This window comes from Cebus imitator, unplaced genomic scaffold (genome assembly GCF_001604975.1).
Source record: "Cebus imitator isolate Cc_AM_T3 unplaced genomic scaffold, Cebus_imitator-1.0 Scaffold586, whole genome shotgun sequence".
NCBI lineage: Eukaryota > Metazoa > Chordata > Mammalia > Primates > Cebidae > Cebus > Cebus imitator.
In genome coordinates this window covers 428,800-446,033 of record NW_016107901.1, presented here as the reverse complement: position 1 = coordinate 446,033, position 17,234 = coordinate 428,800, and the positions used below count along the sequence as shown (strand labels likewise).

At 47.1% G+C, this 17,234-nt stretch overlaps 1 protein-coding gene across 2 annotated transcripts in view; it reads left to right on the top strand.

Annotated features, from left to right (window-relative positions):
• EGFR (epidermal growth factor receptor) overlaps nucleotides 1-12,023 on the top strand; it is a 202,155-nt gene extending 190,132 nt beyond the window's left edge. For both annotated transcript variants that reach the window (XM_017516423.2, XM_037734208.1), the window contains exons 24-29: nucleotides 638-784; nucleotides 2,175-2,272; nucleotides 3,039-3,206; nucleotides 3,893-3,940; nucleotides 4,588-4,696; nucleotides 6,083-12,023. In XM_017516423.2, coding sequence (XP_017371912.1) covers nucleotides 638-784; nucleotides 2,175-2,272; nucleotides 3,039-3,206; nucleotides 3,893-3,940; nucleotides 4,588-4,696; nucleotides 6,083-6,444 — 932 coding nt within the window. In that variant the 3' untranslated portion in view covers nucleotides 6,445-12,023. The remainder of the gene's footprint in view (nucleotides 1-637; nucleotides 785-2,174; nucleotides 2,273-3,038; nucleotides 3,207-3,892; nucleotides 3,941-4,587; nucleotides 4,697-6,082) is intronic.
• The last annotated feature ends 5,211 nt before the right edge of the window (nucleotides 12,024-17,234 follow it).

Here is a 17,234-nt window from a genome sequence, read left to right as displayed (position 1 = left end):
TGTAGAATTCGGCTGCGAATCCATCCAGTCTTGGGCTTTGTTTTGGTTGGTGGACTATTACTGATTCAATTTCAGAGCTCGTTATTGGTCTGTTCAGGGATTCAGTTTCTTCCTGAGGTTTTTATTTTTATCAAAAGGAACATAAGCTTTTTCATTTCCAGTTTTTTTTTATGATCTGAAAATGTGCAAAGTTTAAAATGTTGTTCAGAATCTGCATCTTCCTCCTTCTGCAGATACAGTGCGGGTGACGGAGTATATACCCTCCATCACCTTCCCTGAGGGAACTGTACCTGGAGCATGATAGCACTTAGGCTAGTAGAGTTACCGTTGTCTTTATTTTTATTACCAATGTTTACCATTTATCAGTCACTTACTATTTGTTGGGCATTGTGCTAAGCATTTCAGTTGTATTATCTTCTTGGGTCTTCACAGCCATCCTGTGAAACAGATACTATTATTATCCCACTTTATAGAGAGGTAAATTGAGGCTTCCAGCGCTGAAGCAAATTGCCCACGACTACAGAAATGTAGGTTTCTAAACATCAAAACATGGTAACCAGTACTGATGACTTAAGCAAGGCATTGTGGTTGTTCATTTATGATGTCACTGCCTTCTTTTCTGGCTTCATCCTCTCAGGGGTGACCGTTTGGGAGTTGATGACCTTTGGATCCAAGCCATATGATGGAATCCCTGCCAGTGAGATCTCCTCCATCCTGGAGAAAGGAGAGCGCCTCCCCCAGCCACCCATATGCACCATCGATGTGTACATGATCATGGTCAAATGTGAGTGACCTGTGGGTGGGGCAGTCCACACTGCCTCGCTGGGCCTTGATGACTGCTCTCAGCCAAACCGCTGAGGCCTTTGCATCCCTGGAGAAATGTCATCACATTACTTAAGGCAGGCACACAAATCCAGGAACATCTGTAAATAACCCTTCAAGCATTCTTCTAAAAGGCACTTCCTGACTCATTGGGCAGTGTGACCTGACATCTGCCCATGTTTGCAGGCAGATAAATAAAACTAAAGCCTTCCACAAGCCATTACACCAAAATATTCTGTTCTCTGAGTTACTCAATGAAATACCGAGTTACCCTGTGTTTTGAGGCCTGTTACCAGAGAGACTGTTTTTAAATGCTTGATAGTGACTAACAGCATGAGACTTAATAGAATCAATATTTCTGCTTTGACTTAAACCTTCCAAACCAGTAGATCTATGTGAAGTCCTCTGCAGTGCGGCATTTAAACATTTCATCCAGATAAGAGTGTGTCATTTGACTGATGCTGTTATTCTACCAGATTCACAAGTGCAGTAGGCTCCGAAGGTGGCGTTACATATGATAAGCATTTACAAAAGAAAGTTGTATAAGGAATAGGACGGAGCCAAGGGAATGTAAATATTAATGCCTTTCTGAACTCTAGACCACAGAGTTAATCTTTTTTAACTGTCTTGGTTTGGGCTGAGGAAACTGTGATCCAGAGACGCCACGTGATTTGTCTAAGGTCACATAGCAGTCTGGCCTAAAATAGCTTGACATCCTGCGGATGGAAAATAAATGTGAACCCTCAAGAGGCATGAGGATTTCCAGGCAGTAGCTGTACCCCCAGCTTGTTTAATCTGGATTTAGCTTGCTGTGTAGTCACATGCAGCAGCGCGCTTCACAGTGTGTCCTCCGGTGGAAGTTGCCTGCACAACCAGCCCTCTCACTTGCATGCGTGCCCACTGGGTATGTGCTGTACTAGAGGTGCTGGGCACAGGCCCATCCCAACCCCAAATTCTTTAAAGCCTGTTTTTCTACACTGCGTCTGGTTTCCTGCCAGAAGGAATGCTGAGGGTGGGTGTGAGCGAGGGCACCCTGCAGTCAGCAAATTGCACAGACCCACGCTGCTGCATGCCGTCAGGCTACGGCACAGGAAGCTGACCCCAGGAAGAGTGGGCAGAGAAAAGCACCAGGGCATTATTGTTAGTCTAATTCAAATCTTCGATGCTACCATGCTCTTTAAACAGCAACCAGTACTAGTTGGCCAAGACAGAAAAGTCTACCGCAAACACTTGGGCCTTTCATCACTCCTCTGATGGAAGTGTTGCATCACCAATGCCTTCTTTAAGCAATGCCGTATTTATCATTGCTTCCAGTGTTCTAATTGCACTGTTTCTTCTCATTCCTTCCCCAGGCTGGATGATAGACGCAGACAGTCGCCCAAAGTTCCGTGAGTTGATCATTGAATTCTCCAAAATGGCCCGAGACCCCCAGCGCTACCTTGTCATTCAGGTACAAACCTCGGTCTGTCCTTCCATTGGGAAGAGTCCCTGTAATGAGCATCCAATGTCACTGCTCTGTCCTGGGCCAACTGGCCTCCCTGTGTCCCCAGTCATGTTAATAAACCCTCCAGTGCATTAAAGCAACCCTTAGTTAAGGCGCAGGCCGCATTGTGAACTAAGCAGGGTCCGTGGGTGGTGCCCACGCAGCTCCATCTCCCACTCCCCATCTGAACTCTCCTCCCATGCTCATCCTCACCATCCAGCTAGCCAGAGCCTCAGCTGGGGCTAACAGACAAGCATGGTCTACTGCGCTTTGGTGCCAAGCGGACCTGGCTTCACACCCCTGACTCTCCACTTCACCCCATCACCCAGGCAGCCAATCCACCTATCTCCTTCCATAACATGGGAACGCCAAAACCAAGCTCCCACGATTGTCTCAAAGATTCAATAAAAAACGTTGCAAAATATACTGCCTAGCACCTCACTGCAAGGTACCCACTCGAATGCTGTCGCTTCTTCCCTTTCTGTTCCCTCAGAAGCTATTTGCATCTCATGTGGGGTCTTACAAGCATCAAAAGATGGTTGATGCTTTATTTTAAGACACCCACATCCCATGAGGGGAGGGAGCCGTAATTCAGAGAACCAAGGGGGATTTCATTATAACAAAATTGGCAAACACACAGCCACCGGCTGGCAAGAGACCCCTGCTCCTATAGCCAAGAAGTGGAATAGCATCTCTATGGGCCATTCTAATAGCCTCAAAATCTCTGCACCAGGGGGATGAACGGATGCATTTGCCAAGCCCTACAGACTCCAACTTCTACCGCGCCCTGATGGATGAAGAAGACATGGACGACGTGGTGGATGCGGACGAGTACCTCATCCCACAGCAGGGCTTCTTCAGCAGTCCCTCCACGTCGCGGACTCCCCTCCTCAGCTCTCTGGTATGAAAACCCTCCTCCCCCTCTCGCTTTGTCTACTCATTTGAACAAATTGACCTTTTTTTGTTTGTTTGAGACAGAGTCTCGCTCTGTCGCCAGGCTGGAGTGCAGTGGCGCGATCTCGGCTCACTACAACCTCCACCTCCCGAGTTTAAGCAATTCTCCTGCCTCAGCCTCCCGAGTAGCTGGGACTACAGGTGTGCGCCACCACGTCCAGCTAATTTTTGTATTTTTAGTAGAGACGTGCTTTACCATGTTCTCCAGGATGGTCTCAATCTCTTGACCTCTTGATCCGCCTGCCTCAGCCTCCCAAAGTGCTGGGATTACAGGCATGAACCACCGCACCCAGCCTGAAAAAATTGAATTTTAGGGAAAATAGAAACCATCTAGTGAAACTTGCATGGAGATGAAGTCAATTTTAACCAAATGGTGAAATCAAAATGAAAATGAATTAAGTGTATTAATTATTTTGTTGCATTGCAACAACTTGATTCTAAGCCTTTTAGGTCCACTATGGAACAGAATTAAAAAGTAAACCTAGTTGTTCTAAAACTAACGATTAAGAGAAAAATTAAACAACTTTGCAATATACCCTCCGTGAGGCGCACCTCCTGCATTCAGGAAAAGTGGGTGAGATACGGTACAAGCATTCCATGAGCAACTTCTCTGTTTTATCTTGTGTTTTTCAGAGTGCAAACAGCAACAATTCCACTGTGGCTTGCATTGATAGAAACGGGGTATGTATGAACACCCAAGCCAGAATTTACAGCTCTGCACTACGGCTCTATTATACAAAATGCCTTAGCCTAAATCATCTTAACCCAGATAATCTTGAGTTTCCTTCCTGGGTGGGTTTTTCCCTGCACAGCTGCCATGCCTCACAGTGCGATTCGGAGCATGGCTTCTGGACCAGCAGTAGCATCTCCTGGCAGCTTGTTAGAAATGCCATTTTTCAGGCCACTGCCCCAGATTGACCAAATCAGGACCTCCAGGGGTTGCATCCATAGTCTGTGTTTGAGCCACCTTCCAGGCGACGCAGATGCTACTTCAACTGAGATGTGAATAAGTTAAATAAAATATAAAATTCAGTTTCTCACACATCTGAAGTGTCCAGTAGCCACAGGTGGCTAGTGGTGACAGTATTGAAGCACACCACCCTCACTGTGGAAAGTTCTGCTGGACAGCACCCAGCACAGCCCTGGGGCCCGCCCCTGCAGCCCAGCCTGCAGCCCAGAGGCACGGGCACCCTCTAGGGTGCAGACTCTCAGGCCTGCCCCACCTGCTGATCAAAACCTGCATCTCAAGGAGATCTCAGGTAGCTTTTGCACACACTGCAGCTGGAGCCTCCCTGACTGGACTAACCTTCCCTCGTTTCCTCCTGCAGCTACAGACCTGTCCCATCAAGGAAGACAGCTTCTTACAGCGATACAGCTCAGACCCCACAGGAGCCTTGACTGAGGACAGCATAGATGACTCCTTCCTCCCAGTGCCTGGTGAGTGGCTTGTCTGGAAACAGTCCTGCTCCTCAGCCTCCTCAGCCCACTCGGCAGCAGCCAGCCTCCACCACCCAGTGCCCAAGCCAGGTGCCTCCTCAGCATCTCCAGAGGGACAAACAGGGCCAATTTGCAGACACAGTGAGGGGTGTAAGGAGCAGAGAGACACATGGCCGAGCCGCACAAGCTCTTGGTCATGTCTGTTCTAAGAATGAATCAGCAAATTTTCTAGATTATGAAGTGTGTATCTCTGTGTATGTGTGTGTGCATGATGTGTGTATCTGTGTGTGTGTGTGTGTGACAGATTTCATCCCTGTTCACTCTGCCATCTCCATTATTGACCTGTGAAGCATATATTTAACTAATTAAATATATGTTAATATTAATAAATAGTAAGCTTTATCTAGATACAACCTGCTAACACACATACACACACATATACACATATATACACATACATACACATATACACATACACACACACACACCCCCCACACAGACCTCACAGACACATTCACATATACACACACACACCCTACACCCACATACACACACACCACACATAGATGTACACACACCACACATACACACATTGCACCACACACACACACCACATACACATATATACGCACACATACACACCCACACCACACATACACACACACCACACATACATGTACACACACCCCACATACACAACATACACAACACACACCCCACACACATACCCACAGATATACTACACAGATACACACACCACACACATACCACATACACACACCACACACATACACATATACATACCACATATACACACACACACCATATACCACACATACATACACATACACACACACACCACATGCTCACATGTACACACATGACATACACATACATATGTGCACATATACAACCACACCACACACACACATACACACAGACACATACACTACACATATACACACAGCACACACACATACACACACACCACACACGTACACACACACCACGCACATACACAGACACACATACACACACACTGCACATACACATACCACACACCAGACACACATACCATACACACACACCACACGCATACACACCACACATACTTGGACAGACATATACCTGCACACATACACACACTCCTCAAGCAGGCTATTCTCTGATAACCTTAAATTTGCAAAAGAGACGTGTCCATTACCTTGAGAAGTACAGGAAAGAACACACTCTCCTTTCTAGCAGCAGCAAGAGGGTCCTCCCAAGGCTCCTGCTCCCTGTAGTCAGTGGCCTTGTTGAAGATATTCACAGGGTTGGGAACCCGGGGGTCCTGCATGGGATGGTGCTTTGCTGATTACTTCACCTCTGATTTCTTTTCACTTTCAGAATACATAAACCAGTCTGTTCCCAAAAGGCCTGCGGGCTCTGTGCAGAATCCTGTCTATCACAATCAGCCCCTGAACCTCGCGCCCAGCAGAGACCCACACTACCAGGACCCCCACAGCACCGCAGTGGGCAACCCCGAGTATCTCAACACTGTGCAGCCCACCTGGGTCAGCAGCGCAGTGGACAGCCCTGACCAATGGATCCAGAAAGCCATCCACCAAATCAGCCTAGACAACCCTGACTACCGGCAGGACTTCCTTCCCAAGGAAGCCAAGCCCAACGGCATGTTTAAGGGCCCCACAGCTGAAAATGCAGAATACCTAAGGGTCGCGCCACAAAGCAGTGAATTTATTGGAGCGTGACCACAGAGAATAGCACCAGCCCTAAAAATCCAGACTTTCAGCACCCAGGACCAAGCGCAGCAGGTCCTCCATCCCAACCGCTATGCCCGCGTTAGCTGTCAGAACCGCAGACTGGCTTCCCCAGCGTTGACACTGATCAGTCAGGAAGTGCTTCCACTTGGGGCGCACTTGGCAAGTGGCAGGTGCATTCCTTTGTTTTCAAACTGTGAAGCTTTTACAGAAAGGCATCCAGCAAGAAGTTCTGAGCGAAGTTTATCTTTCAAGGAGGTATATTTGAAAAAAAAAAAAAAATAACTATGTGTCAGGATTTTTCTTGATTGGGGATCTTGGAGTTTTTAATTGTCACTATTGATTTTTACTGCAGTAAGCTCTTCCAACAGGCAAGAAGCTTGCTGGTAGACTTGCTGCCCTGAGTTCATCCAGGCCCAAGTGAGCAAGCCGCACCGGCCTCAAGTCTCCAGCAGCGGCTTGATTGCAGCGGTCCCGCTCACGGCTTCCACCCCACGACACTAAAGGTCCAAGAATCCCTTCATGGCCCCAGCAGGCCGCATCGGTACTGTATCGAGTCATGGCAGGTACAATAGGATAAGCCACTCTGTCCCTTCCTGGGCAAAGAAGAAACAGAGGGGATAGAATTCTTCATTAGACTCACTTTTATAAATATGTCTCCATGGTACTCACTGCCCACTGGCTGACCGATGTCTTCCAGTCGTGAGCGTTACAGACTTCTCTGTCTTCCATTCCATCATTTTGAAACTCAGTATGCTGCCCCTGTCTTGCCGTCACTAAGTCAGCAAGAGAGGATGACACGTCCCATAATAACTCGGATTCCAACCCACCCCGGATTCATCAGGGTTCAGACCAGTAGCCCACATCTGAGAATGCAGAATACCTAAGGATGGTGCCGTTTTTGTTCTCGCAAAAATACGTCTCCTAATTTGAGGCTCAGATGAAATGCATCAGGTCCTCTGGGGCATAGATCAGGAGACTACAAAAATGAAGCTGCTCTGAAATCTCCTTTAGCCATCACTCCCAACCCCCAAAATTAGTTTAGGTTACTCATGGAAGATCATTTTCTCCTTTTACTTCACTTTAAAAGCTTTTTACTCAAAGATGTTCCTTCTGCTCCCCAGACCCCATCCTCGCCCTTTGTCAAACAAAAAGTATCTCCGCCCTGAGGCAGCTATTCAAGCCCTTACAGCTCTGGCCGCAACGGGGTGTTTTACAGGTGCAAATGAGTAGCGTTATGAGTAGTGTGGAATCCAGGCGGTAAATAGGAGAGCAGGGTTTGAAACTGATAATGCTTTCACAACACTTGTAGATGTTTTACAAGAAAAAAGTTCCTTTCTAAAATAATTTCTCTACAATTGGGAGATTCGGCTAGTTAGGATCCCACCTTTCCTAATCTGTGTGTGCCTTGTAACCTGACTGGTTAACGGAAGTCCTTTGCAAGGAGCGTTTTAAAGTCTTCTAGTCAATATCCACTCCATCCAATTTATCAAGGAAGAAATGGTTCAGAAAATATTTTCAGCCTACAATTATGTTCAGTCACACACGCATACAAAATGTTCCTTTTGCTTTTAAACCATTTTTTGACTCCCAGATCAGTCAGGGCTCCTACACTTTTGTTAAGAGAATATTTGATTTTTGTCTCGATGAAAATAAAATTATATTCATTTCCACTCCATTATGCTCTCAAATACCCCTAAGTGCCTATCCCAGCTTGGTATGGGTACAAAAGATACAAACATAAATAAAACATAGTCCCTGATTCTGAGAAATTCACAATTTAGCAAAGGAAACGGACTCATAGATGCTAACCTTAAAACAACATGACAAATGCCAGACAGGACCCGCCAGCCAGACACTGAGAGCACAGAGCAGGGACGTTGAGTTCTACCTGAGGAGAGACCTGGAAGGTTCATCAGGAAGGCCTCACAGGATATGACCAGGTTGCAGCCACAGGAGAGGGGGAAGCTCAGTTACAGCAGGGGGACCCCGACCAAGGAAACGGCTGTCAGAGGCCTCCACTGCTGGAGTCCATGAAAGGCTGCGGTCAGCTGTCCTAACAACCTGCTCCCTCTAAGCTAGGGGATGAGCTTGGAGCATCCCACAAGTTCCTTAAATGTTGTATCCCACTGGGGGGTTTTGAGCTATCATTTCTGCACATGCTTAGTGAGAAGACTAAGCAACATTTCTAAGAATCTGAGATTTTAGATCATTGTCAGTAAACCACTTTCATTATTCATTCACCTCAGGACATACAGAAATATTTCAGTCAGAACTGAGAAACAGAAGGACCCACATTCTGCTGTCACTTGTGTGACAAGAAGCGGAAGATCAGTGAGGCAGGTCAGTTGTGAGTCACGTTGTTTTATTAAATCCTAGTATTTTTGTAGTTTGAAACACTAACATCATAAAAGAACAAAAGCTATTCTAGCTTTCTTCTCCTTCATATGTTAATTTTCCAGCGTAAAGTATAGTTGCTAAATTCTATTAAGATTGTGCTTCCCAAAATAGTTCTTACTTCATCTGTCCAGGGAGGCACAGCGGTCTGCTTGGCGGAAGCCACAAAGCCACTAGCCTCTCCAAGGATCTGGCCACCACGGTGGGCAGGTCAGGAAAGGAGCTGCCCAAAGTCCCATGATTGTCACCTAACAGCTCTGCTTGGTCAGTTCTCAAAGCTTGGACTCCATCCCTGAAGGTCTTCCTGATTGCTAGCCTGGCCTTCATACACTACAGAGAACTTGTCAGCTGTTTCTTCCTCAGTCAGTTCCTGGAAGACCTTTGCCACGACCTCAGCTTCAGATGCGACCTTTGGAAACAGAGGTCACGGGAAAGTAAGGAGCCGGGAGCTCCCATTCACTTTGTGTGTCTTCTTGCATCATCTCCAAGGAGCTACTGTAATTACACCCTGCCCATCACCGCATGAGGGGTCAAAGAAGGGATGAGTCTTCTAAACTCTATTCGCTGTGAGTCTAGGTTGTAAGGAGGAGCGCTGCGGATGCATCCTTATTATACTCCAGCTGACGACAACCTAGGTATTTGCTGAAAGTTCTTGATTTTGTGATTTACCACCCCCGCCTCACAACTGCAGACAGAAGGGGACTGTGGATTGCTTAGCACAAAAGGCACTGGTTCTCCAGGGCAGCTGCCCTTGGGAATCTCCTGGTCCCAACCAGAAAGACTGTGCCTTGATTTTCTCAGGTGCAGCCCAGCCCTAGGGCCTTGTCAGAGCACCCCCTGATTATTGCAACCTTCTTCAAAGTTTCCAGAGCCACTGGTCTAAGGGAAGGGCCTGGTGGGGGTCTGCTTGCGGCTCACTGGGGGTCCTCCCACCCAGTACCACTCTCACCAGGCCTCTGATTGCACCTGCGTAGCTTGAGGCCGGTGGGTGATGGCGACTCAGCACCTCCCCTCAGGCACAAGAGAATCACCGGCGGAGCTTCAGAAGAGGGAGCCTGGAGTCTCTGCAGACCAATTCAACCCAGATCTCAGGGGCGCTCTCATGATTCTAATGGGTAACCAGGGTTGAAGCCCTTGTCTCTGAAGTCTTCAGTGCAAGACGGTGGGTCTGTGCCAGGGCCTCCGGTCGGTAGAATAAAAGGCCAGGTAGGGTGGAGGTTCCCATGTGCAGTGGAGAGAACCATTTGCAGTTACTGATAAGCCTGAGGCTTGGCTGCTAGTGGCCATTCCAAACCCCTCCAATTCATCATCACCAGCAGTTCAGCTGGAAACGGGCAAATACCCCCCACCTGAGCCTTGAAAAAGCCCTGGGACCCTCTGCATTCTCTAAGTAAGTTACAGAAACCAGTCTCTTCCCTCCTTTGTGAACAAGCTACTATTCCATGTAGGCAGCAGGTGTTGAAACTGCCCTCAACATCTGCTCTGCATTTCTTTCTTGTGCTAAGCGCACACTTTTATCGCAACATAATTATCTGTTCGCATTTCCTTGCCTGGCAACTGTAAAACTTTACAAAACAGAAATCCTTGCCTCTCACCAGCCACGCCTGCCATATCATGGGTACAGCTTTGTACTATTCAAGACACAGACAGGATTTTTAAATGTAAATCTATTTTTGTAATTTTTTGCGGATACTGTTCTCTTTATGTAGCACTGAACTTTCTACACTATATTTTTTGGAAACTCGTTTTTCTACTAAAGGAAGCACAGTTTACTTTAGAGAGACTGCAATACAATCAAAATTGGAAACTGAAATCTTTGTTGAAAAGGGTTAAGTTGAGGCAAAAGGAAGCCCTTTCTGTCTCTTACTGAAAGGCACAAACCCATTACAGGGCTAAGCTAGGTCATTGCCATGGTGAAGAAGAGAAGAATCATTTTTATATTTAGGAGGTTTAAGAAGATGCTGGAAAGCACATTTAGCTTGGTCTGGGGCAGCTTCTGTTGAGGCTGTTGAGGCAATGTTAATGGAAAGACTCCCTGTCTTTTGTCACTACTAGAAAAATCCAGCTGCCAGCCATACTGTCATCATCTGCCAGTGTAACCCTGTACATGTAAGAAAAGCAATAACAGCATTTTGTTTGTTTACATATAAATGTGACTTCAGTGCAAATTATTTTTATATTTGCAATTGATATGCCTTTATCAATATAAACTAGACGTAACTGGAGAGGTCGAATAATGTTCAGCACCCTTTGGTTACTGGATATATTGATGAAATTCACCAACAGTCTTACCGAGCCTGGGCACAGCCGCCCTAGGGAAGGTATTCAGCCCTGGCGGCAGTGACATCACCTGGGGAGCTTTTAAAAAGCTTGAAGCCCAGCTGCACCTCAGACCAATTCAACATACATCTCTGGGCTAAAATTCAAGCGTTTGTAGTTTTTAAAGCTCCTGAGGTCATTCCAATGTGCAGCCGAAGTTGAGAACTCCCAGCCTAGGAATTAGCCAGAAGAACTTGGACTTGGAGCCAAATTCTGCCAGTGTATGTGATTCTCGGGACTTGAGAACCAAGACACAAAGACCTCCACATCTGTCACTGAGAGTCAAGAACCTGAACAGAGTTTCCATGAAGCTTCTCCAAGCCCTAGAATGGAGAGTGTCTAAACAATGATTGAAAAGGAAAGGAAATATAAAACAGATGCCTATTTTCCATTTCCTAGGCTTGCTCTATTAAGGGCAAACTAGTAATATAATATTCTTGCTGCTTATGCAGCTGACATTGCTGCCCTCCCTAAAGCAACCAAGTAGCCTTTATTTCCCAGAGTGAAAGAAAACATTGACCTATATCAGTTACATTACAAAAGGCAGATTTCAAGAGGATTCAGTAAGTGGTTGGATGGCTTTCATAAAAACAAGAATTCAAGTAGAGGATTCATGCTTTAAGAAACATTTGCTATACATTCTTCACAAATTATACCTGGGATAAAAATTGTAGCAGACCGTGTGTTTTCCTTCCCAGTCTGCACTACCGCAGCGTGTCCTCTGAGGCCACATGTCTGTCCCGTCTGAATTCCCAGCAGAAGCACCAGGAAGCTCCATGCTATCACCTAGCAGATAAAACTACGGGGAACACTTCAATTCGTGACTACATTTCTGGATGGATTTACTTATCTTTTAAAAAAGTAAGGCTAGGCTGGGCACGGTGGCTCACGCCTGTAATCCCAGCACTTTGGGAGGCCAAGGAGGGGAGATCACAAGGTCAGGAGTTTGAGACCAGCCTGACCGACACGGTGAAACCCCGTCTCTACAAAAAATACAAAAATCAGCTAGGCGTGGTAGCACGCGCCTGTAATCCCAGCTACTCGGGAGGCTGAGGCAGGAGAATCGCTTGAACCTGGGAGGCGGAGGTTGCAGTGAGCTGAGATAGCACCATTGCACTCCAGCCTGGGCGACGGCAAGACTCCATTTAAATTAAAAAAAAAAAAAAAAAAAAAGGAAGCCTATGACCCGATTTGGCCACAAAAATAATCTTGCTGTACAATACAATCTCTTGGAAATTAAGAGATCCTATGGATTTGATGACTGGTATTAGAGGTAACAATGTAACCAATTAACAACAGACAGCAATAACTTCGTTTTAGAAATGTTCAAGCGTAAGCTTTAGAGTTTCAACCTATGGTACGTTTTAACCTTGAAAGTTTTGCAACGGTGAAAGCAGTATTTGTACAAATGAAAAGCAGAATTCTCTTTTATATGGTTTATACTGTTGATCAGAAATGTTGATTGTGCATTGAGTATTAAAAATTAGATGTATGTTATTCGTTGTTCTTTACTCATGAATACCTTATAATAATAATAACGTATTCTTTGTTAACAATGCCGTGTTGGTACTAGTTATTAATCATATCTAACCAATTGTAGATGTTCTTTGCTGATAACTTTTTAAAAAATTAGTAAACTATTTTTAGAGCAGTTTTAGGTTCACAGCAAAACTGAGCAGAAAGTACAGAGAGCCCCCTGCCCCTATCAGCCTCCCCACCATCAGCGTCACTCCCTGGGAGCCAGAGAACTTTTCAATGGAAAAAAACGCAAGCCAGCGGGGAGGCTTCCTCCTGTGGCTGCGCCAGCCCCTGGGGCTCTCAGACGCATTCTCCTTCAAGCTCCTCACACACCAGGGCCTTCCAGTGCCCCCAGACCCCTCATTCCGAAGATCCCTTCATAGCTTTTTTTTTCACAGAGCCAAGAGGGAATTCCCTGACAAAAGAGACTTTTCTATGACAAGCCCAGGTTTTGTTTTTTCAGAGCACCAAAATAAATAGAAGTTTGCCCTGGTGCTGCTAAAAATCAGAGGAATTAGGTGGGCCCCAGTGTGGGCAAGGGGCCTCCCACTCAGCTGCCCCACTCACGGCCAACCTCCCTTACATGTGGGTGGTCCCACCCACCACCCAGAACTTTCATGGCAGGAGCGCTCACTGCTGTGTTGAATGTCATGAAGCCACTACCCCCGCTTCAGGGACAGCCACGGGGGCGGCAGGGAAGGGTTCCCGGGAGACCCAGCTGAGACTGCAGTCAGGCTTCCTTCACCACAGGAGCACGTTCTGAGAAACGTGTTAGGAGACGTCATCACTGTGCGAGTGTCACAGCGCACTTCACACACCTAGCTGGCACAGCCCAGCACACGCCCAAGTGATACGGCGGAGTCTGCTCTTCCTGGCTGATGATCTGTGCAGCCTGGGACTGTACTGAATACTGCGGGCAACTGCAGTACAGTGGTGAGGACCTGTGTTTATAAACACAGCTCAACATTTAAAGGCACAGTGAAAACATGGCATTATAATCTTAGGGGCCATGTGAACATCGTTACATGTCACATTATTAAAACCCAGGTTCTGTGTCTAAATGCTTAAACAGATAAATGAGCACAGAAAGTTTTCTCAGTTCTAGCTGTAAAAGTAGAGTTGGGGGTTTTGAACTCAACACCTGAGAAAAAGCAAAACTTCTGATGAAGCAGATGATGCCACCAAAGAGGAGAGAACAGCTTCCCAAAACCCAGCATGAAGGGCCGAGCAGCCAGGAGGCCGGTGGGAATGCCCAGGGCGGGGAGAGCAGGCAGGGTGCCCCCCACAGGCATCAGAGTGGACCAGCACCGGACGCAGCTCCCCTGGCCTGACGGGATGGCCCTGGGGCTCCTGGTGGCTCTGACTGTCTTAAAGCCTGTCACTCCAGTGCCTTTCCCTCCACCAGGCGGTGGCTGCACAGTGCCCGACCTTGTTTCTTTCACACAGGAGAAGTGAGGGCAGGAAGCAGGCTGGCAGTGTTGATGCTAATCATTTTCAGGAAGATGGCAGCTTTGCGAATGCCATCCCTCACCTATGCGCAAACATGGGGCTGAGAGTAAACATTTCCATGTGGAAGCAGGACTTCAGAATAACCAGGTCCATGAGGAATGAGAACATCTGGAGCTTCGTAGCATTCTGCTCAGGGCCAAGCTTCCCATATGGGAACGAGCCAGCCTCCAGGCCTCCCCTCCACCCCTCTGCTCTCTCAGCTCCTAAGCCTCCACACCCTGGCTGCCTGGGAACCCCTCAGGCACACGAAGGTTTATGATAATCAAAGCCTTCAATTAGGAGGCTTAATCCATATAGAGAAAGGCCAGGTTCCACAGATGAGGCAAGCATGGGGAGCATTCTGGGGTGTGGGCTATCTGAGCCTGAAATGATCCCCCAAGTGGAGGCCATGGCTGGCCATGACCGCTGAACAGCCTTCGCCTCAGGGCAGACACTGCCACCACTGTCATGTCACTGACCCTCAGGATCCCAGCTGAAGCTGGGTGCAGATGGGGTCTCAGCTGGAAGAGGTTTCCCCTTCGGGCCAATAATCCTATAAAAGTAATTATACCTGTCTGGGAAAGGAGCAATTTCCCTAGAATGGAGAGTCCAATGCGCAGGAGGGAGCTGCTTTTCCTGTGGGCCGTGGGCACGCCCTCGAGGGGCTCAGGTCCCAACACTCCAGAAAGGACTTTTAAACACTCAGGTCGAGAAGCAGCAAGATCACATCTGGTATTTGCCCTGGTCTCAAAAACAATAAACAAAGCATGATAGGGAGCCATGGACAGACATCTGCTATTTATAAACGCATGCCCTGGCCAGTTGGGTGGCCCATGCCTGTGATCCCAGCACTTTGGGAGGCCGAAGTGGGCGGATCATCAGGTCAGGAGATCGAGACCATCCTGGCTAACACAGTGAAACCCCGTCTCTACTAAAAATACAAACAAAAAAATAAATTAGCCTGGCTTGGTGGCACGTGCCCGTGGTCCCAGCTACTTGGGAGGCCAGGGCAGGAGAATCGCTTGAACATGGGAAGTGGAGGTTGCAGTGAACCAAGAGTCCACCACTGCACTCCAGCCTGGGTGACAGAGTGAGACTCTGTCTCAAAAAAAAAAAAAAAAAAAAAAAAAAAAAAAACATGCCCTGAAGCGTCCTCACCCTTCTGTGCTCGTCACCTCTGAGCACCGAGGACATGCACCCTGTGGGGGCCAGCCCTACCCTTACTGCCTTCTGTGGCCTCTGCCTTCCATCTTTCTTCCTACCTGGTCTCAGGGCCAGGAAACCTGGAAACTGGGTTCTAAAACGAAACCTCTTTTTTATCCTGCTCCTAACAGTCAATCCCTTCTGAGCCCAAGCAAAGGGCACTCCCGGTCCTCTGCTCCTGGCCCCTGTGTAGATCTGAAGTAAGCCAGCGCTGCCCACCCCTCAGCTCTCACCTGTCGCTTAATCCTGCCCCACAATAGGCCACCCATCGGCTGCAGCTTGGGCATCCAGGTGTGCACACTGAAGGATCTGAACAGGCTGCCAGCCCAAGGCCTCTCCGCAAGGACTCCCCACATTCCCAGCACCTGAGCACTGTCCAGAAGAGAGAGGGGCAGGCCCCAGATGGGTGACTCTGTGCCTTTCTGCACACCCCTGGCCAGGGCATACATTTATATCCAGGGAAAGGGTATAACCCACAGATGAGGAAGCGGGACCGGGGAGGCCAGGGGCTCTGAAATCCAGGGTCCTTATCACTTAGGACTGAAGACGGCACTGCCCAGGCAAATGGCACCTGAAAACCCAACAGGAAGTGGGAGGCCCAAAGCCTCCAGGCGCCTAAAATCTCATTCACTTTTCTGAAGTGCATAGTCCCGTATTTGAACCAGTGATGCCATTAAAACCCCCAGCGCAGCTCTATCTTGGAGGGAGTGGAGGTGGGGGCAGGGAGAGCCGTCCCCCTCTCATTCCAGCTGGCTTGGGGCCATCCCTTATGACTATTTTCATTCTAAAGAGGTTGCTCCTCTTGCCCTTTCAGCTCCTCCAGACCCCTGTCCTTCCATCTACCTCCCTTGAATAATCTAACCTCTCCTGAGCCCAAGCAGAAATGCGGTGACAAACCAGCAAGCTATTCAGGCGCTGACACCTTTCCTCTGCACTTGCACATAGCCTGGGCTGACGCTTCTCAAGGGCAAGTCCAAGGGAACACCGGCCACTGCCATACACAGACTGGAGGGGTCGGGAAAAAGAGACGTGATATATGGAGGGGACAGCATTTCTGTAGATAAATGACATAGAAGACACTGGAAGGGCAAGGCTCATTGCTGAAACCATTTACCAGGTCCAAGTGGCTTTGGAGCATCCTTGAAAACTTTCAAGGAACAGCTGATTTTTGTATTAAAGTGTTTCATAACACAGAAAAAGATGGGAAGCTTCTCAACTAATTCTACAATGTTAAAACAGTACTAAAAATCAGAGAGATACTGCAAAAAGATAACTATAGCTTTATTTATGAATGTAGATGTAAACATCCTAAATGAAATGTAGGAAATAGAATTATTTATTCTAGGAATTAAAAGATAGTTCGTTTTGTTTACACACATAAGGAAAATAACTGATACGTTAATATTAACACACGTTCACAAGGCATCAAAACATTCAATCACATTGCTGTTAAAAATCTCTTAGTCACTTGGCAATAGAGGAAAACATGTTTAAATGGATTAAAGTATCTTCCAGAAATGAATAAGAAACATTGAACATAAGAGTGAAATACCAAGAGCCTAACACCTTAAATCAGAACAAGACAAAGGTAACTATGATCGCTTCTATTATTCAACATTCTTCAGAAATCCAGTGTTTTAGAAGACAAGAGAAGACAAATTACTTAAATACGATATATTTGCATCATTAGAATAAAGTCAGAAAACCAGTACGTAGGCATGGCTGTGTTCTAATAAAACCTTACAAAACAGGTTGCTGGCTAGATTTGGCCCTTGTATTTATTTATGTATTGCCTGTTATGACTGCTTTTATGCTACAGTGGTGAGTTGAGTAGTTGCAGCAGAGATCTTTTGACC